This window comes from Chiloscyllium plagiosum, unplaced genomic scaffold (genome assembly GCF_037043375.1).
Source record: "Chiloscyllium plagiosum isolate Xiang-an unplaced genomic scaffold, Cpla_swu_hap1 HiC_scaffold_22, whole genome shotgun sequence".
Classification (NCBI taxonomy): Eukaryota; Metazoa; Chordata; class Chondrichthyes; order Orectolobiformes; family Hemiscylliidae; genus Chiloscyllium; species Chiloscyllium plagiosum.
Genome location: NW_028270160.1, coordinates 24438533 through 24464605, shown reverse-complemented (window position 1 = coordinate 24464605; position 26073 = coordinate 24438533). Strand labels below are relative to the sequence as shown.

At 41.0% G+C, this 26073-nt stretch overlaps 1 protein-coding gene across 14 annotated transcripts in view; it reads right to left on the bottom strand.

Moving 5' to 3' along the window:
• ablim1b (actin binding LIM protein 1b) overlaps nucleotides 1-26073 on the bottom strand; it is a 422940-nt gene that overhangs the window by 126308 nt on the left and 270559 nt on the right. For all 14 annotated transcript variants that reach the window (XM_087998851.1, XM_087998859.1, XM_087998857.1 and 11 more), the window contains exons 5-6: nucleotides 3464-3590; nucleotides 1901-1994 (exon numbers count right to left, since the gene is read on the bottom strand). In XM_087998851.1, the coding sequence (XP_087854977.1) occupies nucleotides 1901-1994; nucleotides 3464-3590 (221 nt within the window). The remainder of the gene's footprint in view (nucleotides 1-1900; nucleotides 1995-3463; nucleotides 3591-26073) is intronic.

Genomic DNA, 26073 nt, shown 5'->3' with positions numbered 1-26073 from the left:
AACTGCATCATTTTAATTATGAAAAAAATGCCTTAGTTTTTAAGTTATAATGATGTAGAGATAATAACGCACAGTATTACACCCACCTGAAGACTCTATTCCTCATCTTAGCAAAGTTCATTGGGCCAGAAGGAATCTCTTATTACTTCAGTATTGGTATGAATCAATGTTACGGGGTTTGTAATATAGGTGACCTATTCCTATATGACTGGATTTTTCCAACAGGTAAAGACTCTCACATCCATGACCAAAAGCAGAATGCATGCCCTTGTGGGCTTTCAGACCCAGCATGGCACTTTACTAACAGAGATGACCAACACTGAAAAAGAGGATATCTCCATTTGAGGGCCCACAAAGAAAAGGTATGTTTTTAACATTTGACAGTCTGCTACAATACAATAGGGATGCATATGTTAATCATAAGATGATGTAACACTGACATCAGCAGTCACATGCTATCGAGACTTTGAGAAAGAGAGGATGGAATAACCTATACGAGCGAGCTGTACTACAGAGATCAGAACTATACGTAATCGTGCGTAAATCGAAGAGTTTTCTGGAACTCCCGAGAGTTAGACTATGGTCATCCTCAGGTAGTGTGGAGACACTGCAATCTGAGGGAGCAGTCTCTCAGCAATACAGAACTGATCACAAAGTCCCAAACCTCGTGAAACATGGACTGTTGAACTAAAGGTTGTATTAGTAAAGATGGATGAAATCATCTGCAACATTGTCTGCATAGCTGGAGAGGTTCTCATCTCTAAAATTCCAGGAGTATTTAAAACAAACTTTAAATTATTTTCCAATTTGGAAAAAACGTGATAGGCAAAATCATGATTCTCAGACCGGAGTTTCATATTAGAAAGTTCTCTCTGTTATCAAAGAAGCAAAGAATGTGAGGAAACTTCACATTGCAAGAATTACTCATGGGAGTCTCTCTTTGACAATCATCCTTTATCATTGTTGTCTATTTGTGCTATGGTCAGTGTAATTCCACATTCATTATGCTTATGCTGAACGTTCCAGGAGGTTTTATACTCGAATGGGAAAGTCTGCTGACTGAAGCTTTTCTCAGCTTTAGGTTTTACGATTGCATATTTAAAAATCACAACAGAATATGAGATAACTGCTTAGGTTCAGTACCTGACTTGTTCTTGTTATTTAGACTTTTCACAAAGCAATGTATGGTCTCAACATTTGTTGTATGAAGCCAATTGAAAAGAAGTTTGAGAACAATACAAGATGTAATATCCGTTCATTATCAGAACATTTCATGCAATCGGTGATGATCAATTAATTGTCAGATTACTTACAATAATTAAAATAAATTAAATAATATTGAAAGATGTCAAAGTCACCCTATTGAAATGGACATCCCACAAACAGCTGTACAATCAATGACCAATCAACCTTAGAAACTTGCCTTGTAGCATAAATAGACTGCTTCATCAGCCGATGACATGGTCCTGTCACAATTCTATTTTCAATTTAGCTGTGCAGTGCAAATCAGGCATGATAAACAACATCACTTTGATAAAATAAACTATTTACTAATTAATTACAAAAACTCCTAGTAGACTATACATAGAAATTCCTTAAGTCAAATAAATTAATGATACAAATTAGCTTGTTTTAAACAAAGCATAAGTTTAGATGTTATATTTGACTTGGCAAACTTCAGAAACTAATTGAATGGAAGGGAAAATAGCACAGTAGGTGGTAAAAGTTCAACTGCAAAGCTGTTATAAATTAGTAACTTTTTAAACAACATATTGTAATGTTTTGAAAGCTCTCAGATTTATTCTAACAGAATATATAAATTTGACAGAACCCAGTTGGGAATTATGTGAGGAACATGTCCAGTCTATTCATAATGTCTTATGAGACAAATAGTCCCTACCTCCAAGACCTTTCCAGTGATGAATTTGTCACAGTCTTCGCATTTCACACCAAATAGACTCTGATAATCCTTTTCACAATAGGGTGCACCATCCCTATCAGAGGTTGTGAGTAAAAGGAAAAATACAATGTTGTAAATTACTGCAAAAGTTTATAAATAAAGTCGGACAGCTTTGCTCTTGTAAACAGAATTAGATTTAGTACCTGATACAAAAGGATAACTCTGATGTCTTAAATATCAATACCATCAATTCCAACAAGACATATTTACAAATGCTAACAGAAGATTAATATTAACAGAAGATTAATATTAAGAGATGAAACTCAATTGCAGTACAGTGTTACTTAATAAACCATTTTTAAACAATAAAATGAATTTAATCATGCTTAAAGTTTTCACAAGATAAATATGGATAAGGAAACTCATTTGCCCATATATGCTCCATGTGTCTCAAAAGATTTTTTCTTCATGACCTCACTTGGACTCCCAGTGTAGGTGCTGACTGTTCCTTGCCTCAGGGCTCAATGTACACAGGTGTGGTCAGCAAACTCACTACTGAACACCAGGAAACATTCACGAATCTCTGAGCTAATGGGAAGCCAATCAGCTGTAAATGCAAAAAGAAACCGCCTATGATTGGGGAAGATAAGCGGCTACATGAGCATGTCTCTGGGTTTGTTGTCAGCTCCAGCCTCAGGGTAGGTTATCATTTATTGACCAAGGGATTCAAGGATAAGAGAAAGGAAGGGTTGGTGGTGGAAGAAGGGAACTGTGTGGATGGACGAGGAGGACGTCCACAGGGTGCTCCAAAAGGGAAACAGAAGAAGATGGTTGAACAGAAGGAGGAAAAGGCTGCAAGGGTGCAGACAGATGGCTGTAGATGGGAGGAAGAGGATGCAGTGGAGAGGGAATAAGACTCCAAAGGAGTCAGGACTGTTTTTAACCTGTCAACAAAAGAATACTCAGCTAATGCAGAGCCAGGAAAACTGAAATCACTGAAGTAAACAAATGTGAAATCTCAAACTCAATGTTAAATAAGTTCAGGAGCTACAATATGGGGAAAATGTTGTGGATGCTTTTGTACTTAATACTGAATTAATCATTACATTTAAATCTGGGATAATGATCAGAGATACAATAAAAATTGCAACCATTGCCTGGTTAAAATTTTCCATCTTAACACATTTGTGTTGAAACATACTAGGTGTGGCCTCACCACTCTGTGTTCGACATATTTAGGGTAAATGTTTTTTAACGTGAAGAACTGTGTGTCAGTTATTTTGAAACATCAACTTGTGTTGCTAAATTATGCCTATTGTCTTGCTCCAATTTAAATACTACATTTTCTAGGAAACTAATGCTTTTGTTGTGTCAAGTGATTTACTAGGAGTGCTTGTAATACTGCAATATTAATTTTTATTTTTAACCTTACAACAACATCTCCAACACTAGTTCCCCTTTCACTTCCAGAATAAAACTGCTCAAGTTAGAAGCCAACAAAGCTGAAAAATAAAGAAACATAGTCTTTGGATAGCATCTCAACACAACAGAGTTATCACTTACTTGCTGATGTACTCCCCAGTAAGAACATTCCCACAGGCCTTACACTTGAAACAACCCAGGTGCCACTGTCTCTCAAGAGCCAGTAGAGCTTGTCCATTTTTAATGTCTCTGCCACAGCCTGCACAATCTGAAAAAAAAAGGGATTTTGTGAGAAGTCAATTTAAATGGTTCAAGTATGATTTTTATGCAGATGTCTAGACCACATATTAAATCATCTTAGTTAAGCATCAAAGTTCCTGTATAAATCACCTCAATGCTAAAGAATGGGAACAGTCCACATATCAATGCCTAACAGTTCATAATTTATGAGCATTATTTTTATGCAGGGTTAACTATTTATTTTAAAATATAATCACAGTACATACAGGAATGTGGTACCAGCCTGAACTACACTATTTGGAACACGTAACTGTACAATTGCCTGGACATTTCAGGCCACAGCAACCGATTAAATAGTGATTACACAAACTGAGAATCTCAAAAATGTTTCAACAGTGTGAACTGCTTGAATACCTGCACGCAATGATTGAGTTACCTATGTCCTATCTCCAATCTGCCTCCCCTCTCCAACAGGTTTCTCCTGCTGCCACAGCAAGTGTAATAATTACCTAGTTAAAATGTTCCAGCTTTGCACATTTGTGATAGAAACATACTAGCCATGACCTCATCAATCTGTGAAAGATGTGGATGTCCCTTTTTCATGTCGAGGTGTGTGTCAGTGATTTTGAAAAACAAACTTTTGTTTGTTTGCACTGAGTGATCACATGAACCCCAGCAATGTATTTCCATTGTTGTCCAGCTGTTCTCCTAGTTCCAATTTTTATTGACCTAATGGTAACCAGAAAGCCACTTGCAATGGTTTCTCTGCCTGCACCCACATCAGTACCTCTGTTTTTCCCCAGGGGCTAATCCTTGTCCTCCAGCATTTCTCATCTACGTGCTACTCTCTGGTGACATCATGCAAAGGCATAGCATTAGTGTTCACATGGCCATACACGATATACAGTTCTATCCCACCATCACTTCTCTAAACTTCGCCACTGTTTGTCAATTTTGAAATTGCTTTTGCAACATCCACTACAGAATAAGTAGTAATTTCCTCCAATTAAATATTTGGAAGTCTGCAGCCACTGTTTTTGGTCCCCGCTCCAAACTCCATTCCAGAGCAACAGACTCCATCTTTTCCTGGCGAGGACTAATCTGTGTTACCTTTAATTCTGTGATGAGATTCTGACCTAGCATTCGTGGTCTTCCTATGACTGCCTATTTCAATCTCCATAACAAGGGGGAGGTGATGAAAGTGGTATTATTGCCAGAATATTAATCAGGAAATCAGCTAATATTCTGGGAAATGCCGTAAATTAAATGTAAGGGCCAATTTATCAACACCAATATTAGTGTTACTGACAGATTTTGCATATTAAAACAAATATCTCTCCCTATTTTTACTCAAGCAGATTGATTTTTTTTCATTTTTTTTAAATAGTGGGAGCATATTCCCCAACCTCCACTGCTTCACAACTCTGGCATTGTAAGGCCTTCCGTAAGACTAGTAAAGTTAACCCAGAGTTAAGGTTTATTTCACACACTCATAGATATGCGGCAATACTTTGCAATATGAAGATGGACGAGGGAGATCCAATAGATGTAGTGTACCTGGACTTTCAGAAAGCTTTTGAAAAAGTCCCACATAGGAGGTTAGTGAGCAAAGTTAGGGCGCATGGTATTGGGGGCAAAGTACTAACTTGGATTGGAAGTTGGTTGGCTGATAGGAAACAAAGAGTAGTGATAAACGGCTCCATTTCAGAATGGCAGTCAGTGACCAGTGGGGTACCGCAGGGATCAGTACTGGGACTGCAGCTTTTTACAATATATGTTAATGATATAGAAGATGGTATTAGTAATAACATTAGCAAATTTGCTGATGATACTAAGCTGGGTGGCAGGGTGAAATGTGAGGAGGATGTTAGGAGATTACAGGGTGACCTGGACAGGTTAGGTGAGTGGACAGATGCATAGCAGATGCAGTTTAATGTGGATAAATGTATGGTTATCCACTTTGGTGGCAAGAACAGGAAGGCAGATTACTACCTAAATGGAGAAAGTGAGGTCTGCAGATGCTGGAGATCAGAGATGGAAATGTGTTGCTGGAAAAGCGCAGCAGGTCAGGCAGCATCTAGGGAACAGGAGAATCAACGTTTCGGGCATTAGCCCTTCTTCAGGAATGGATCAGGATAGTGACTGAGCTGACTTTTTCCAGAATCCTCCTCAACCACTGCTCACTGCTGCCCTCTTTTGGGAATTCCTGAAGAAGGGCTAATGCCCGAAACGTCGATTCTCCTGTTCCCTAGATGCTGCCTGACCTGCTGCGCTTTTCCAGCAACACATTTCCATCTCTACTACCTAAATGGAGTCAAGTTAGGTAAAGGGGCAGTACAGAGAGATCTGGGTGTTCTTGTACACCAGTCAATGAAGGTAAGCATGCAGGTACAGCAGGTAGTGAAGAAGGCTAATAGCATGCTGGCCTTCATAACAAGAGGGATTGAGTATAGAAGCAAAGAGGTTCTTCTGCAGCTGTACAGGGCCCTGGTGAGACCACACCTGGAGTACTGTATGCAGTTCTGGTCTCCAAATTTGAGGAAAGACATTCTGGCTATTGAGGGAGTACAGCATAGGTTCACGAGGTCAATTCCTGGAATGGTGGGATTACCTTAAGACTGGAGCGACTGGGCTTGTGTACCCTTGAGGTTAGAAGACTGAGAGGGGATCTGATTGAGACATATAAGATTATTAAAGGATTGGACACTCTGGTGGCAGGAAACATGTTTCCGCTGATGGGTGAGTGCCGAACCAGAGGACACAGCTTAAAAATAAGGGATAGACCATTTAGGACAGAGATGAGGATAAACTTCTTCACCCAGAGAATGGTGGCTGTGTGGAATGCTCTGCCCCAGAGGGCAGTGGAGGCCCAGTCTTTGGATTCATTTAAGAAAGATTCTGGATTAGTGGTGCTAGAAGAGCATAGCAGTTCAGGCAGCATCCAAGGAGCAGCGAAATCGATGTTTCGGGCAAAAGCCCTTCATCAGGAATAAGAAAGATTCTGGATTAGTGGTGCTGGAAGAGCACAGCAGTTCAGGCAGCATCCAAGGAGCAGCGAAATCGACGTATCGGGCAAAAGCCCTTCATCATAAATGTCGATTTCGCTGCTCCTTGGATGCTGCCTGAACTGCTGTGCTCTTCCAGCACCACTAATCCAGAATATTTCTTATTCCTGATGAAGGGCTTTTGCCCGAAACGTCGATTTCGCTGCTCCTTGGATGCTGCCTGAACTGCTGTGCTCTTCCAGTACCACTAATCCAGAATATTTCTTATTCCTGATGAAGGGCTTTTGCCCGAAACGTCGATTTCGCTGCTCCTTGGATGCTGCCTGAACTGCTGTGCTCTTCCAGCACCACTAATCCAGAATCTGGTTTCCAGCATCTGCAGTCATTGTTTTTACCTCATTTAAGAAAGAGTTGGATACAGCTCTCAAGGATTGTGGAATCAAGGGTTATGGAGATAAGGCAGGAACAGGATACTGATTAAGGATGATCAGCCATGATCATATTGAATGGTGGTGCAGGCTCGAAGGGCAGAATGGCCTACTCCTGCACCCAATGTCTATTGTCTATACAGGCATACCTACAAACATACAAGGAGAGATGGAATTGGAAAGGATAAAGAGATCATTCCGTTACTAACAAGTACAAAAACACAAGCTGGATACTAGTTTAATAATGTCCTTGCTTTTACAAATCTCCAAAACTAGAGTTAGCAGCCAAACATTCCGAAGAGTTTCTGGTAGGTCATTCGAAGTCAGGACACGCAATTATAGCAGTCACCTTAGTAGAGCTGTTATAATGTGTTTTAAAACAGTCACAATATATAAATTTATATTAAAATTGTTTTTACCACATTTGTTGTATGAATAACTGTATGCATGAACACGTATGCAAGAGCAAACATATAGGTGTTTGGAAGCATCTGTTTATGAGAGTCTACCTTTGAGGATGGAATGCATTCAAGTCTCAGCAGTGTGGCTTTTTGGAGTAAGCAGCAGAGCCAAATAGCAGATATCAGACGCATCAGTTTCAAACCTCTGAAGAATGAAAGAATTAACTTCCTTTGAAGATTAGAGATCTTGTCCCTGGCATTGCTACACAAATGGCTTTATTAAAATACAGATTTTTTAAAAAATGTACGTTCCAACAAACGTAGCTCTAAGATTATAATTCATCTCGAGTGGGCAGTGTGAAATACGTATAAATTAAATGTCATGTTTAGATTGGATTAGTCTGTATTTATTTTGAACAGTAATAAGTTCATTTGTGCATTGTCTTGCCAAACTGATGAAAAGCTGGATAATTAAAAAAACGAGCCAAGAAGTTGAGTTCAGCAAATATTGAAGTCCCATTCTCGCTCTGGTAAAACAGAAAGCATTTATCTCATTCATTAGAAGCCACCAAATTGTACTTTTACAATTTGTTCCTTTCTTCGATTATAAACATTTTCCTTTCAATACTCTGCGAATTAAACAGCTTCACTTCCCATCATATGGTTCAATCACTTACCAATGGATAATTGTCTCTAAATGATTTTGTGAGGAAAGACTCATGGAGAAAATTGGAAGAAAAAGTGTAAAGATTTTTTGACCCAAACCTCAGAGCTGTGTAGTAATTTACCAACACGCAATGCCATGGAGTGGATTTGTGAGTTGACGTGATAAGCAAGAGATTCCCTAAATCATTCTGGGTTCTGAAAGAGGGGCTACATTAGAGAGAAATGCTTAAAGAGAATAAATAAACACTATACTAAATGCAGGTGAAAAATATTGAAACAAATAGTCTGATTTGCATCCATGTGAGTAATGTTTTAACTAACTTAATTTTAAATAATGTCTTTTTGTTTGCCTTTTGCCATTTGCCATTTTTGGCAGAATAGTGTGTCATTAAAAATGCAGTCAATTGAGTTTTGAGTGACAGTTACTGCTTTATCAGTTTAAGTGCTTTGATGTAGAATTCAACTTAATTGACAAACACGCTATATACATTAAAGTGCAGGATAATTTAGGAAATAGCTTTCTGAATCGTTGATATGGAATTTTAATGGTATCCGTCAAATAGACATTTGTATTATTTTAAGTTAGCAAATATCTGAATCCCATACACATCTTGTGAGATCCTTTAACATCACTTGGCTTTGATCACCATCCTAGCATCTGTGAATGCAGCACAAAAAAGGAAAGCACAAATCAAGATTTAATAATCAGGGCTTCCCAAAGTGGGGGGTCAGGACCCCAAATGGGGTCACAAGATCCAATTTTGGGGTGGTGATTTCTGTGCAACAATGGCCACCCCACTCCTTTGCTCTCTTAGATCTACTGCTCTTACTATTGCATGCAACATCTTCCCTCACTCACTCTCATTCATTACCAACACTAACCATTCATGTCCTCTGTGCTAGCTACACACTCGACTGGCATACTTCCTCACATGCACCAACAGTAACAGCTGTGCCACCCACCTTCCTCTCCTATAATATCACAATAGAGCAGAAAGTGCCAGGATGTGTGGTGGGCTGCCCAATATTCGGCTCCTCACCTCTTACATGGAGAGCAACTTGACTCTGACCATCCCAACCATCCGACTGACTCTTATCAAGGCGTGGACTGTTGTCGGAGGCTGCCTTGACTAACTATGCAGGGACCTCACTGAATGTAGACTTCCCCTCTTGACTGAGGACCGCTGACAAATTTTCTGCCTTTATACCTGTGTGAAATGGCACATCAATACAGCAGTAATATGAGCCGGATATTGCTGACTGACAGGCAAAACACAAAAGTCGACTTTCCTACTCTTCAGATGCTGCCTGACCTGCTGTGTTTTTCCAGAGCCATACTTTTCAACTCTGACTCTCCAGCACCTACAGTCCTCACTTTCTCCCAGACACAAAAAGGCAATGGAAGCCAATACAAGGCAGGGATGCTGTATACAGCAGGTAGGCACATAGTGAGCGAGCACATTGACACCAAGCAAACAGATGAGGGAAGCAGTCTGGTCCAGTTCAGTTCAGGAGCTAGGTATGGAAACAGAAATTTCTGGAGAAACTCAGCAGATCTGGCAGCATCTGTGGAGAAAAAGTAGAGTTAATCTTCTTTAGAACTGGATAGTGTCTATAATTGCAGTATCCTTGCTATAGCGTAACAACGATAGCTGTGGTTGCACCCTGAGCTGCAGCTCTGAAGTGCAGATGTGCCCTGTAATGTGGGATGTGGATACATGTTGGTGGTATCCATGGAGTCCATTCTCCAATATGGAGCCCCTTTAAGCAGCCAAAGTCAGCAGTACCTTCTCTGACCTCCACGTTGAGAAACCTCAGCATTACGTTTGCTTGCACCAGGTGGTATGAAAAAAATCTCCATACTAGTAAGGGGAGATTAATAAGGTCATTAAAAACAACAATCCCCAGTACTAGGTAACTTCCACTGCCTAGTGAGAACCACATCTCTACACATGGAACTTAGTTAAAAGATGCAGCGAATTATTCCCAATTTCAAGAGGCCTCACGGGATATCTCACATGATTCTGTTAGATTTTTGCACCATAGCCCATATTGTTCAGTCCCCTGTAACGTTCGGCTCCAAGATTATCCCTGCAATGTAAAGACCTTTGATTAATTAGCCTGTGAATCAATAGTTATGATTATGATGATACATTATTTGGAAAAATAGTGAAGATTTTTTATTCACTTTTTTTTTTAATTCTACGCATGTCATCACAGGCATGACTGGCTTCAACTGCTTCAATGAATTGCAACATTAGTATATCAGCCATGGATTCAATGCAGTCAATGCATTGACATTCAACCAGGAACACCATCCGGAACAATAGGCGATGCTGGGCCTACATCCAATTCCAGTGAAGAACAGCCGAGTTCAATATGGAAGGTAGATATTGGAGGGGGTGTTCTTTTAATGACAGCGTGGTCAGTGGAGCAAAGGATGGGGTTTGAGGTGCAAGCATGCAGAGAGTCTTCAGTGAGAGGTAATGAGGAGGGAACCCCCGAAAGCACCCCAATTGGGAAATAGACCTTGTCAGCACTCATTTTTCTGTCTCAAGTTCGAGCAGGGGCTTCTCTCCCACCTCCTTCCACCAGCCTCAAAATGGAAAGCAGCCCTTTAAGGGCCTCAGCTGAGGTTAGAATGAGTAAGCCATCACAGGCCTTGACTGTCCACCCTCATCCTGCCCCCCTATAGAGTTGCATCCACTCCTTCATAGAATTGTGGACAGATCAGGCTCAGACAGGGCTGTGGTGGAAAGATCAGGGAGGTGTAATTTTACAGGCAGCCTGCAAAACTGCCCAGCAAGAGATTTTACAAATTCTGTTCTTGAGAAAGCAGCGGAAAAAAAAATTGGAGCAAAGTGCAGCAGAACCTTTCTGAAGTTCCACAAGGCTTTGTTCACAGAATGGAGCTGAAAATGTGTTGCTGGAACAGCGCCGCAGGTCAGGCAGCATCCAGGGAACAGGAGAATCGACGTTTCGGGCATAAGCCCTTCTTCAGGAATGAGGAAAGTGTGTCCAGCAGGCTAAGATAAAAGGTAGGGAGGAGGGACTTGGGGGAGGGGCGTTGGAAATGCGATAGGTGGAAAGAGATCAAGGTGAGGGTGATACGTCAGACTGGGGTGGGGGCGGAGAGGTCAGGAAGAAGATTGCAGGTTAGGATGGCAGTGCTGAGTTCAATGGATTTGACTGAGACAAGGTGGGGGGAGGTGAAATGAGGAAACTGGTGAAATCAGAGTTCATCCCTTGTGGTTGGAGGGTTTCTAGGCGGAAGATAAGGCGCTCTTCCTCCAACCGTTGTGTTGTTGTGGTCTGGTGATGGAGGAGTCCAAAGACCTGCATATCCTTGGTGGAGTGGGAGGGGGAGTTGAAGTGTTGAGCCACAGGGTGGTTGGTTGGGCCGGGTGTCCCAGAGGTGTTCTCTGAAACGCTCCGCAAGTAGGCGGCCTGTCTCTCCAATATAGAGGAGGCCACATCGGGTGCAGAGGATGCAATAGATGATGTGTGTGGAGGTGCAGGTGAATTTGTGGCGGATATGGAAGTTTCCTTTGGGGCCTTGGAGGGAGGTGAGGGGGGAGGTGTGGGCGCAAGTCTTGCACCTCCTACTGTTGCAGGGGAAGGTTCCGGGAGTGAAGGTTGGGTTGGTGGGGGGGTGTGGATCTGACGAGGGAGTCATGGAGGGAGTGGTCTTTACGGAATGCTGATAGGGGATGGGAGGGAAATATATCCTTGGTGGTGGGGTCCGTTTGGAGGTGGCGGAAATGATGGCGGATGATACGCTGTACATGGAGATTGGTGGGGTGGTAGGTGAGGACCAGTGGGGTACTGTCCTGGTGGCGGTTGGAGGGGCGGGGCTTAAGGGCAGAGGAGCGGGAAGTGGAAGAGATGCGGTGGAGGGCATCGTCGACCACGTCGGGGGGGAAATTGCGGTCCTTGAAAAAGGAGGCCATCTGGGTTGTACGTTTTTGGAACTGGTCCTCCTGGGAGCACGTGCAGCGGAGACGAAGGAATTGGGAGAATGGGATGGCGTTTTTACAGGGGGCAGGGTGGGAGGAGGTGTAGTCCAGGTAGCTGTGGGAGTTGGTCGGTTTGTAGTAGATGTCCGTGTTGATTCGGTCGCCTGAGATAGAAATAGAAAGGTCGAGGAAGGGGAGGGTGGAATCTGAGACTGTCCAGGTGAATTTGAGTACGAAGGAATTGGGAGAATTTGTTCACAGAATGTTGTGCCTCAGAAACCAAGACAGCCTAGTTTGACAGTTAATGCAGTGTTGTGGATTAGAATTCAAAAGGTCACAAGCATAAACTAAATTGACAAGAAATAATTCTAAAAATGCCAGTGATTGATTCCTATATTGGATGTGCTAATTTAGTTTCTGCCGTAACCAGCAACCTACATCAAATGATCTAAATTGTACCCATTCAATCTCTCTGCTGCCACCTTCGACCAGATGTGTCCTAAACACATTCTCCAATTGCCAGAGGTGAGGACTGGTCGAGTGCAGACTGATCCTAAAGCTTTTGATGTCACACTAAAATCAGTATAAACAGGTAATTGTTTTGTAGCACCAAGCATCGCCAGCTGAGGATGCACCCTTGTACAGAGAGCACACTGGGCAATAGGCAGGATTTTTTAAAAATGAATTTGCAGATTGTGGGTGTTGCTAGCTAGACCAGCTTTTGATGCCTTTCCTCACAGTGAACCACAGTGTGTACTGTGTCACAATCCACTGGAGTAGTACACTGTAAATCAATCCCCTATTCCCAGCATCACAAGTACCCTCAGAGTTTGTGTTAAACTGCAATACAACTGGACGTTTGTTACTATGCTGAGCTCTCCAGAACCCATGACAACCGGTGCCAACTAAAAAGTTAATAAAAGACGGTCTCTGGGTAAAACTGCCCTAAAACACCCATTGGGAGCCAATTTGTCTCGACATAAAGTTCATAGAAGTTAAATTGTTCCCAAAGCACTACTTTGTGTAATTATTTTTCCAAAATTGCAAACAACTTCTTGTATTATCCCCTTTTAAGAGCACTGTCCATTTTCCTGATTTTCAGTACATTTTCAGACACAAGTAAAAAGATGCAGTCTCTTACAAGTGACACCCGCAATGCTAAAAGGGAGAGAATTCCAGGATTTTGACCCAGTGACAGTGAGGAATCAGCAGTATACTACCATGTCAGGATAGTGTGCAGCTTGTAGGGGGAGTTGCAGTTCAGAAGGCTCAGTGGACTTGAAATGTTTCTCTCCATGGATGCTGCTGGACCTGCTGAGTTTCTCCAGCAATTTCTGCTTTGGTTCCCACTGACTCCAGTTTTGCAATAGGGCTCCTTGATGCCGCATCCTGTCAATTATTGCCTTGATGTCAAGGGCAATCATCTTCACTTTCCCTTTGAGTTCAACATTTTTGTTCATGTTCGGACCAAGGCTGTAATAAGGTCAGGAGCTGAGAGGGCCACACAATATCCAAACTAAGTGTCAGTGAGCAGTTACTGCTGAATAAATAAAATCCGAAAGAACCACAGATGCAGTAAATCAGAAACAAAAACAGAAACTGCTGGAAAAAATCAGCAGGTCTGACAGCATCTGTGGAAAGAAATTAGAGTTAAAGTTTTGGGCTGAGTGACCTCTCCTCTGTTCTGAAATGTTAACTCTGCTGAGCTTTTCCAGCAATTTCTGTTTTTGTTACTGTTGAATAAGTGCCTCTTGACAGCACTATTGAAAATATCTTCCATAACTTTGCTGACAATGGAGGCTAGACTGACAGGGCAGTAATTGACTGCATTAGAGTTGGCCTTTTTTTTGGGTATAGAATACACCAGGTCAATTTTCCACTTTGTCAGACAGATATCAGTGTGTCGCTATTCTGGAATTGTTTGGCCAGAGGCCCAGGTAGTTCTAGAGCACAAGTGTCATTGTTCAGTTATTGATTTTTCTGCAAAACACACAAGCTACATTTTCAATGTAAGTGCATTCACACAGCAAGAAAGCTGTTCAAACCTAAAACTGACTTATAGAATTCCAGCCTAATATTCTCCTATCAGCCAGTCAGATCATGGAATAGCAAGAGAACTGGCAGAAAAGCAGATGAACTCTGCAAATGGAAAGAGAAGAGCAACAAAGACTCAAACATAGGGTAAAATACTACAAAGGTGACAAGGCAGAGAGGGCAGTAACCAGTGAGGGAGTCATCGTTTTGAAAGTCCAATAAAATGAGTCTGGGCATTGATGATCACTTGCATAAGTACAGGGATTTAAATGGCTTTAAGGCAATTTGACAACTTGGTCAAAGCTTGAAAATTAACAATCAGCAAAACTGAATTTGTCCGATCCCAAAGTATTTCCTTGAGCTCCCGATTCATCTAATTCCACATCCTTGACCCCAAGGAGCAAATTGTGCTGGAACCAGGGTACAACAGAAGGACAAAACAGATGGCCCAAAGGGAAATTTTGAACAGAAAATAATCTAAACGATCAGCAATCTTGGTTCAAAATTATGCATGAAGCCAACTGAAGTAGTTCAGGCACAGCTCTACTCTGATCACACTCAGACAAACACTGGCCCCTCCCAAAACCAGCAGAGGGAATCAGGTAAATCAGAAAGGGTTAAAAAAAGGTAAAGGCTGACAGAAAGGAGGAATGAGGAGGCTTTAAGCCTTTTTACACAGTTTTTGAATGGAAATCTTCTGCAAAGTTAAATATTTGCAGAATTTATTTAGAACAGGAAATGGGACTTCCTTTGAGCAATCATCCCATCCATTTTTAGTCCAGACTTTTAAAAAGGGTCCACATGCAATCTTCAATCTTTGTATTCCACTGGAAATTCACAATTCCCATGTACATTATGTCTTTCGTAGTGAGGGGTTTGTTCTTGGTGCAGGTGTTAATTGGAACTGCTTGTTGGCCTAACACATAGCAACAGTTGCTAGGCCAGAGGTTTCCATAGAGTAGGGTCAAAGCCACCTCTGAGCCTCAGGGAGTCCTTGTTGACAGTTCTGAGTGTTTGGGTAGGAGTGTGTCTCTAGTGCAGACCGTGATGGTGCAGTTATTTGGAACCAAGCACCTGAACAAAGCTGCTGACTTAACCCTGGGGACAGCAGGTTGTTTTACAACCAACCACTCTGGGAATCACACTGTCCTCTTTGACAGTGACTCGATGAATATGGCATCAGATTGCAGGTGATGAGAATCCTCAACTCTTGCTCAAACCTTGGACTATAGACTAGTCCTCACCACAACACTGGGTGAGATGATGTTGATATTGAGGGAGGATTATCTCCAACGTTAAAAAAAACCCAAACTATTGTTCCATTCTGCATTGCAATTTGCCCTAACTGCTCTCTGTCCTTCCAACCTTATCATCCCTATTTTTGTGGAACTTCCTGTGGTGTCTCTAGGCTTCTCCTTTAGTTGTTTTTGAATTTTTTCGGTTCCATTTACCTTCAAATTAATTCAAATAAAAAGTTAAGATTCAGTCCAGTTTAATCTGATTTGGCTGTCTCTTGTATGCACAAACTGAAATTATTGTTGAGTTTTCCTGAAACCTCACACTTTCCCTGAGCTTGGAATTAAAGGGTCCTGGTTTAAAACTGCTCTACTTTATTGCCCCATATATCTGTCAAGTTGACTCCTTTCATGATTAACTGAAGCTGTTTCATTGATTATTAGGGAAATAACTCAATCAGATCAATTACACTTACTCAATTGTCAACTCCCAAGGATAAGCAACTACAAGAGATGGAAAAGACTACCATCCAGGAATGGTCTGACAGTATCAAGGAAGTGCCTGAGAGCATTCATTTTGTCATAAGAAATGAACTTGGCATATCATTGGTAAGTCATTTTCAAAGAGAAATATGTCCTAATACTGAAAGCATTATGCCAAGATACCATGTACGTCTTACACCAGGGATACACAGGTGTTGAATGTACAAGACAGCTGAAATGTCAGTCTGTGTACTATCCAAGGACGAATCAGGACGTTCAATGATTTGTGAATGTACGAGACATGTCAAATATACAAACCCCAGTAGTGGAGATAGTGGTTTACATTCGCATGATGTTCCATCCATTCCTTGGATAAAATCTGCAACGGACACATTCACAATGAACGGTAAATATTCATACAATAGACTTTTTTTTTCAAATTTCCAACTGCTTGACTTAGCAGCACAAGAGTATAAACATCACCATCAACGACCAGTAATTTCAGTTTACTCAGAGCAAAAACTCAGATAACAAACAACTGTAGACTGTTAAATGATACCAAGTTATATGTACTGAATGGGAAGTGACCTATATTACACCATCATCCTCATTCAAACAGTCTCGCAGAATATATCAAGGCAATGATTACCAAAGTACAATTTTCAAAGCAAAATATTCCCAAAAGAGGGCAGCAGTGAGCAGTGGTTGAGGAGGATTCTGGAAAAAGTCAGCTCAGTCACTATCCTGATCCATTCCTGAAGAAGGGCTTATGCCCGAAACGTCGATTCTCCTGTTCCCTGGATGCTGCCTGACCTGCTGCGCTTTTCCAGCAACACATTTTCAGCACTATCCTGATCAGTTAGGATCTGCCTCATGATGAAATACCAATTCAGGAGTTTTCCAAAAATGATAATTTACAGGAAAACATTTCCTGTGTTGTTTGATTTTCACATATGTTTCTTTCACACAGTTTTATATCACAAGGATGTTTCAACAACAAGGTGTATCCCCTTTTTTCAACCAACAGCTGTCACCCAGTATTGTAAAACCGAAGTCTGCCAATGCAGAGATCAAAACCACACCCAGCTTTATCAGTGGAGCAGTTTGGTTCATTTAGTTAGAGCAAACAGATCAGTAAGAAATATTTTGGTGGCTGTCTTCAATATTAAAGGGTCCAACAGCAGCTTTCTATGTTCAGATTTCCATTGCAAACATAGGCAATGTTTAATATAACAAACCACGTGTTTCCCAAAAGATGTCATAAGTTTGGAATCCTATGATGTTTTCAGGGAGACCGAACAGGTCTCGGGATTAGGCTGACTGCTCATGTGGACGATAAAGACATTGTCTGAGAATCAGAACACCCAGAGAGGCTCAGAAAGAGAAACTTGGGTTGAATTTGTACGCCTTGCTTTATGGAATGGTTCAGTGTTTAGTGAGAAAGTTGATTGAGTGAAATGTTTCCACGTGGGATGACAATCGCTAAAAGGTTATTGTAACATTAATTATAATAAACAGAAGGTGGACTTGAGTCGTGGCTAAGGAGAGTTCTGGGAGAAGTTGATTCACTCACCACAGCTGAGAATGGGATCACAAGGGACCTGGTGATTAATAACTTCACCACGTAACTGCATACTCTCTACAGCAAAGAGTAAAATAAATGGAAAATACCACATGGCTCAGAAGTGACAAGAAACAAAGGTCAAGAGTCACCACAGATTGCAGACAGTCACAGACTGATGCCAGGTGGCATAGGAGGATGTTCAGAGCAGGTCTCCCAGCTGCCCTCCGTTACCAAATAGAGTGGAATGACCTGAATTTTAAACATCATTTCACTTTCGACAGATGCTATCAGACCTATGGAGATCACCAGCATTTTAGATCCCCAATATCTGCAGTATGTTGCTTTTGCACATTAGACCTTTCTTTCTGTTTCTGTAAATGGCAGGATCCCATTGGCCTAACAGCAGAATTCAGCAATCTTTCCGAAATAAATCAGTTCCACTCGACACTTTTAGTTAGTGTTTTACTGCATCATATTCACTTTACAGCTGGTTCTGAAAATCAAACACTAGATGGCAGACATGCACTACAGGATACAACAATCCGAGCGAGGATTGCAGAACAGAACAGCAGTAAAATTGGCAGCTCATTCAATATTCTGCCCCATTTAAATAGAAATGAGAATGGGGAAGAGTTCACAGCAAAATGTTGATTCGCCACTGATGATTTTGCCCAAGCAAATTTTAATTCTCCTCTTCTTACCACCGCGACCTATCATATTTTGTTATATGATGGAACAGAAAGGAATCCTCATTGTGTCAGACAGATTAACAGGAGGCAAAGGTAACCATCTGTTTGATGCACCACAGACAGTGATCAGGGGAAGGATGAAGATAATATCAAGACATTGGAGTTCATGTGAAGACTGAGACAATAATTTTGGTCTTCCCAATATTGAGTTCATCCAGTATTGGTGCGAGACGAGCATTGTAAGAAATCAGAATCAGCAGTGGTCAAGTAGGATAGTTGGAGATCCTTTGATTTGCCCATACAGATCAAAATGGAATCAACTGTTTTTATAAAGCAACATGTAGATTAATTCACTTGGAAGACAAAGGTTATTCTGCAGATCAAAGTGATTATTACCATAGTTAATTAAACTAAATGTGGAAGATCAATGAGAATTTTTTTTTTAGATTAGATTAGATTACAGTGTAGAAACACGCCCTTCGGCCCAACAAGTCCACACCGACCCGCCGAAGCGAAACCCACCCATAACCCTACATTTACCCCTTACCTAACACTACGGGCAATTTAGTGTGGCCAATTCACCTGACCCTGCACATCTTTGTGATGTGGGAGGAAACCGGAGCACCCGGAGGAAACCCACGCAGACACGGGGAGAACGTGTAAACTCCACACAGTCAGTCGCCTGAGGCGGGAATTGAACCCGGGTCTCTGGCGCTGTGAGGCAGCAGTGCTAACCACTGTGCCACCGTGCCGCCCACAAATTTCTTCCACAGCAGATTCTTATACAAGTGATGAGCACTTCTGAGCAGTGACAAGGATTTATCACAGTTTAGATAAAGCATCATATCAGAATGTAGACCAGTCAAAGACGTACCATAAATGAAAACCCCCATCAGAAAAAGAAATGATAAAAGATTAAATTTTGCTTCAAGTAGTAAATTCTGTAAACATGTACTAGCTCTTAGAATTATCTGCAGTACTGCCGGATCGATGTCAATATAAATATTAAATGAGAATTAAATGCCATGCAGCGCTGGGAGAAACTGGTAGGATTTATGTTCCATTTGCAGCACTGGATTTTAAAGCATTTTCTGAAAACATCCAACAATCACTGGACAATAAAAAGGCAAATTCGGAAGCAGCACAGTTCCTCAAATTGACAAGAAAAGCTCGTTGTGCATAATTTGTTGCTGTGACAGTATCTACAAAATGTCTCTTATATCATGAGAGTTAGTTCTTTTCAATTCAGGTTTTATTTGCTGGTCTAGTTAGTAAGGTGACAATATAATACCACAACTAAGGATGGCATTGAAAACTCTTCCATATCTGTTTTTAAGGCATTTTCACAGGCAATAATGTATAAACCAGAAAAGCTGAATTTCAAAGACAGCAAGTGTCTCCACAGTCTTAAAAGCTATCAGATGAAATCTGGCAAAAAACACAATAATAGTTCATTGGAAACGTGCAGCTCATAGAATCAGACAGTGATAACAAACCACAGAGCAAGAAACTGGGGATAGAGAAGTCAAAGCACGGTGCAGAGAAAGGTAAAGCAGAGAATCAAGCATTGATAAGCACATCATCATTGTTATCATGGGCATCCGCATCTACAGGAGACATGGAGCAATCAATCCAGTTCAGATGGGGTGTGATATGGCACACCAATACTGATGACTGAAGAAATCATTTCTTGAGGGCAGGTTTTAACATGCCACACATGAAGCTATCAAGTGTTGATGTAGGTTAATATACAACAAAGAACTGCAGACATTGAAGATGTGAAACTAAAACAGAAATTGCTGGAGAAACTCAGCAGGTCTGGCAGCAGCTGTGTAGAGAAAGCAGAGTTAATGTTTCTCGTCCAATGACCATTCTTTAGAAATGAAGAAAGGTCACTGAACAGAACTGGAAAAGAGTCACTGAACCCCAAATGTTATTTCTGTTTTTTCTCCACAGATGTTGCCATACCTGTTGAGTTTCTCCAGCAATTTCTGTTTTTGTAAATTGTTGTTTCTGGCATTGTGCCTGCTGCCAAGCTGCTCTGTTGACTGGTCACCACTGGTGGAGTACACCAGCTACAGAAGGTGTTGCCATTTTCTTAGGAACAGAACACATGAATAATTGAGCAAATATAGGAAGGAACAAGCCCAAAGTAGAAGAGCAAGGATACAAGGGCAATGTGAAGGTAAGTAGGGGCAAAAGAGGGAAAACCACAGCAGATCGTACACAGGGGAAAAAGTAGAGCAAATGTTTTGGAAGAAAGCATGGTGAAAGAAGCACATAGAGAAGACCAGAGAATAAGAGAGACCAAGCCAACAATCTGTAGTGATTGGTCTTATGAGAAGAAGTCCACAAAATTTGGAGAGGTACACAAAATGATCAATGGTCAAGGAAGATATTCAACATTATAACTTGCAAGATGCTGAACTGATTTCCAGTATGTTAAAGCAAGTTAGTAACTCATTCATCTCATGTCATTTCTGAGTAAGATTTTCCATTCTTGTAATCACATAGGCCACTTAGTATGTCACAAAATTCTAATTCAATCCTAGCTGTTATTCAAATAACCTAACAATGTGAGATTTTACCCCATTCATGTAAAAATTAACTTTTTTTTTATCAAATATTGCACAGATTAACAAAATAATCTTTATTCACTGCTATTAAGTTAATAAACCGCAGAAACATTAGAAAAGGCTTGTCTTTGTTCAGTGTATGGTATTCTCTATGAAAATGATTAATAAGTTTGAATACATCTATACACACATAAAATATTAATTTTCATGAATTATACATGCTTGGTAGCAGTGTTACTGTCTTCTCTTTTATGGATGGATGGCCGTGATGCAGTCAACTAAATTTGTTTTTCATTTGCAGAATAGCTTTCTGGTGTCAAGTCAACCATCGCATGAGCTGCTTAAAGGCACATTAAATTTACCACTGCACACAGTCCACACCATAAAGCCCCTGTACTTGTCACATTTGCAGTTGAAACTGGAAACGTTTGATGTACTTTAGAAATTGCTCTTGCCTGAGGAAACAGACTGTCCCACGACAGCTTGTGCGATTTGTGAACATTGGGATAGCTATAGGACAACATTCCCATTAAACATTTCTCACAACTCACTGCGTGCCTAGCATTGTCCCCCCTAACCCACATGTCATGAACTTTCTATTTTAAAGCAGTTTCTCTTCAGGGGCTGGAATTTCAATCGCACACTCTATGTTCCATTTGCTTGTTTGGCAATCAGCCACTACTCTGAAAAAAGATCCCTGCATTTACTTCATGTAGAATAGGCCTAATTATTAGAGAAAGAAATATGTCTGTGTTAAACAGTGAAGTCACAATGCCTTCAAAGAACATTTCAGAGTAATAAAAGCAGTGAAACAATCAGACATTAAGCTAAGGCAGGGTGGGAAGAAAGCAGACTGGTCTTTTTTTTGTTCTTTACAGTAAACTATGGTTATATGTGTCTTTTCTCTGTATTTTGGTGAAGAAAAAGTATTTTGATTGAAGAATTGGGGTTTTGCACCAGGTTACACAGGAAAGTGAGCAGTACACTGGGAATATTTGTCCAAAGACTTGTTTGACTTTAGTTCACTCCTATCCTTAATTGCCCTCCAAAAGTAGTGATGAGCTGCCTTCTTGAACCACTGCAAACCACTTTGTGTAGGTATGTTTTTAGGGAGAGAGTTCAAGGATTTTGACCCAATGACACAGAAGTAACAGCAATAAAACTCTAAGTCAGGATGGTGAGTGGCTTGGAGGAGAGCTTGCAGGTGATCTCATATTTCTCCTGCACTGGTCCTTCTAGATGGTAATCGTCATCAATTTAGAAGGTTCTGTCTAAGAAGTCTTGGTGAACTTCTGTAATGTCACACTTCAGTCCTACTGATTGTCAGTAGTGGAGGAAGTGAATGTTGGTAGATGTGGCACCAGTCAAGTTGGCCACTTTGACCTGAATGGTGTCAAGCTTCTTGAGTGTTGTTAAGTGGGAAATAGTTCATCACATTCCTGACTTGTGTCTTACAGATGGGCGATAGGCTTTGGGAAATCAGGATACAGGTTACTTATTAAAGGATTCCTAGCCTCTGACTTGCTCTTGCCACTATGTATTTGACTCACCCAGTTCAGTTTCTGGTCAATGTTTCCCTCAGGATGTTGACAGTGGGGGATTCAGCTATGATAATGCCACTAAATGTCAACAGACAATAGTTAAGATTCCCTTTTCATCAATTTCAGCATTCCTTCTATGGTGCTTATTAGTCAACGGTTGAGTGGAAAAACTGATTGACTAACTTATTCAAGATCCTATTTCATACAATGCCTCTTGAGACTCAGAGGTCACTTTCCATTTGCTAGTGGGCGCTTATGGAAACTGGACACAGCATGCTCCAGCTAAATGATATATGGGTGGGATGTGCAGAATAATGAACACAGCTTTTCCTCTTGCGTAAGTAGGAGTAGTAAACCCCATATTTGACAAATATTGCTAATAAAGTATGGATGCAAATCTTTTATGATGTTGAGTACACACTGTATTCTTTAATGAACAGATGCGAGGGCAGTAAATGTTTAAGGCCAAGAAATGGATTACAGTATGTACATAGGATATGGCTTCTGTAAAACAAATAATGCTTCTACCCACAGCCTCTGCAGTATGAAAATGGAAATCTGAGGGAGGAGAGCTGAAAACAGGATTAGTTATTCAGTTCTCTGCAGTCCAACATTTGTTCTAATTATGATGAAGTTTCACTCAACTAGTATCTTATAAAATAACCTAAGAATCTATCAAAATATTCGGTCATAAATTATGATGTTTGGATGCATTTTGCACAACTGGCATCCAGCCAAATTTCATTATCTCACACTGTGTAATTGGAGAGATCTATCCAGGTTAAACACTAAAATCCCTATACACCACAAAGGAGTGTGCTGAGACATACAGAATGCTTTCCATTTTAATTCACATCATAGCATGGCAGGAGGCAATGGGCAAGCCTTCCTTTATCATGTAAAGTGCAATGGGTGTTAGATTTCATGATTTTTGTGTGTATGGGTATTTTGATCCATTGTGATTATTAAAACGATAATAAAAAAATTGTGCAAGATTTTCTTTTATTCAAATGCTCTCCCAATCGAATTGAAAAATAATAGGCCTGCCTTGGTGGTATTTGACATTTTGTAGAAACATCAATTTACTGCCGAGCTGAAAATGTGTTGCTGGAACAGCGCAGCAGGTCAGGCAGCATCCAGGGAACAGGAGAATCGACGTTTCGGGCATAAGCCCTTCTTCAGGAGAAGGAAACGTCGATTCTCCTGTTCCCTGGATGCTGCCTGACCTGCTGCGCTGTTCCAGCAACACATTTTCAGCTCTGATCTCCAGCAGCTGCAGACCTCACTTTCTCCATCAATTTACTGCCTCCTGGGGAAGGGATCTCCTGAACTCCGGTCTTTCTTTTTGACACATCCAATCCCAGAGCATCCCCTAAAAAAGGAATCTCACAGGCAGGAAACAGGGTTTGGGTGTGCTGAGTGTGTTCAACTTCACATTCAAGATTTGGTTTAAATCTGATCAACTTGTTAAATCTGAATCCCCAGCAGAAAATGTGATTCCCTTGGGCTTGGCAGTTCTGGTACAAATCTAGGATCAGCAGGTTTGAAAGGCTGCTGTTGGTAGCAATTAATGCTTTTCCTAAAGAGTTAATTTTCCAATGTTTACAGTTACATGCAGCCTCAAACATGCTAAATTGTTTTTATGATAATGTCACAAATTACAGAATACACATGAATCTCATTCCACTGTTGAAATGTTCTGCAAGTCTGCTTTCTCTTTTTGCAGCAATGAATCTTACGTAGAAATGAAGAATAGTTACTACATTGAAAGAGACCATTTGGCGCATTGTGCACATGTTGACTCTCTGCTAGAACACCCCAGTCCCACTCCCCTGTCTTTCCCTGTTTTTCTGACCTGGGCTGGGTTTTTTGAGGTCCTATGATCCTTATATGCAGCCAGCAGGAAGATCCCCATTGAGGAATGAACAACTACGACATTGTCATCTAATAATCAACTGGTGATTAATGGCTGGGGCAGGACTTGCGCCTCTCAGGGAGAGGGAGAGATGGCCAGCAGTTCTGTGATTCCCTGAGAACCAGGGATGAGTGTTGAACACTGCTGGGGCTAGAGGCAGACACCAGTGGAGATCACTCTTCCTCCAACATTGTAAATTTTTCACATAGAACAGGGATAGGTGAATAATGCGAAGGCCACATGTTGGATTTTACTCAACACCCCCTCCTCCACCCCCCAACGTTTAAACCCTACTAGCAGGAGTTTACAAACCAACCCCATACACTTTACATTAATGATAATAAATCAGAATAACAAGGAGAATGTGTAAAATAGCATATTTCACAGACTAACTGACCATTTGTCATATGTAACATTATATACGGAGTGTCAGTCTGATATTAAACCACAGAGAACACTGTATCCAGTGTCTGATTTCGAACAGAGGTCAGGACAATGACGAGGCTGCTTTTAATGTATCCATGTTATTTTATTTTCAAAAGCATCCTCTGTTGGCTCTTACTAAGACCTGAATTCTGTTTCCTAACACATTTGAAACTGATTTTAAAAATTCTCCACATTTCCAGTTGTTCCAATATGCACAGGTCCCAATGTGACACCAATTCACAATGCTGTTGTTGCAATGGAGAAGTTCCCCTAGAATTTAAGGTGGATACCCTAGATGTCAGACTCAAGCATCCCACAAGAGTCCAAAAGAAAATGTCAAATGGAAATTGCACGTTAAATACTGTTGAGATAGATAGATACATAGAGACAGAGATAGAGAGACGGATTGAAAAACAGATGTTCAGATGCATCACTGAGGTAACGAGGGACATCCTTCTATGAGTGTAAGCACAAGATTTAGTCTACAAGTGTAATTGTTTTAGACAAATCATTTCTTGTAGGAAATAGTTCCACAGATGCTCTCAGAAATGATAGCTGTTTACTTCTGGGATGCTACTAAAACAATTTGACTGAAATTTTCCATTTTGGAGTAAAATTATCACAGTGAGCATTTTAGATGGCACCATATCTGCCATGATTTGGAGATGCCGGTGTTGGACTGGGGTGTACAAAGTTAAAAATCACACAACACCAGGTTATAGTGCAACAGGTTTAATTGGAAGCACACTAGCTTTCGGAGTGATGCTCCTTCATCTGGTGATCACCTGATGAAGAAGCGTCACTCCGAAAGCTAGTGTGCTTCCAATTAAACCTGTTGCACTATAACCTGGTATTGTGTGATTTTTAACCATATCTGTCATTACTCAGAGTGAATTACCTCATGCAATTACATCCTTTTCATCCTTTTATCTATGCAAGCAAGATGTTGTGCGTTTGATTTGGAAAACATGGTGAACAAGAAGGAAGTCCTCATCCCTGGTGGGAACTTCTGAAGTCAAAGGTTCTTGAGACATATTTAACGTTAGCCTGAACACCACTTCACTCATTGCAGGAACCTTCCATGAGCATCCCAGGAGCCTAGTGGACATATCCCACCCTACCCTCTCTCTTCTCCCTATTCATTTCCCACCCCTCCACCTCAAAAGCCAAGAAATGCCTGTGAAGCTGAAAATGGCATCCAGATTTAGTGATGCTGTCCAGTAGCTGTTGCTTGATACACTTAATGGTAAGGTCCTAGGGAGTGTTGCTGAACAAAGAGACCTTCGAGTACAGGTTCATAGCTCCCTGAAAGTGGAGTCGCACGTAGATAGGATATTGAAAAAGGTGTTTGGTATGCTTTCCTTTATTGGTCAGAGTATTGAGTACAGGAGTTGGGAGGTCATGTTGCGGCTGTACAGGACATTGGTTAGGCCACTGTTGGAATATTGCGTGCAATTCTGGTTTCCTTCCTATTGGAAAGATGTTGTACAACTTGAAAGGGTTCAGAAAAGATCTACAAAGATGTTGCCAGGGTTAGAGGATTTGAGCTACAGGGAGAGGCTGAACAGGCTGGGGCAGTGTTCCCTGGAGCG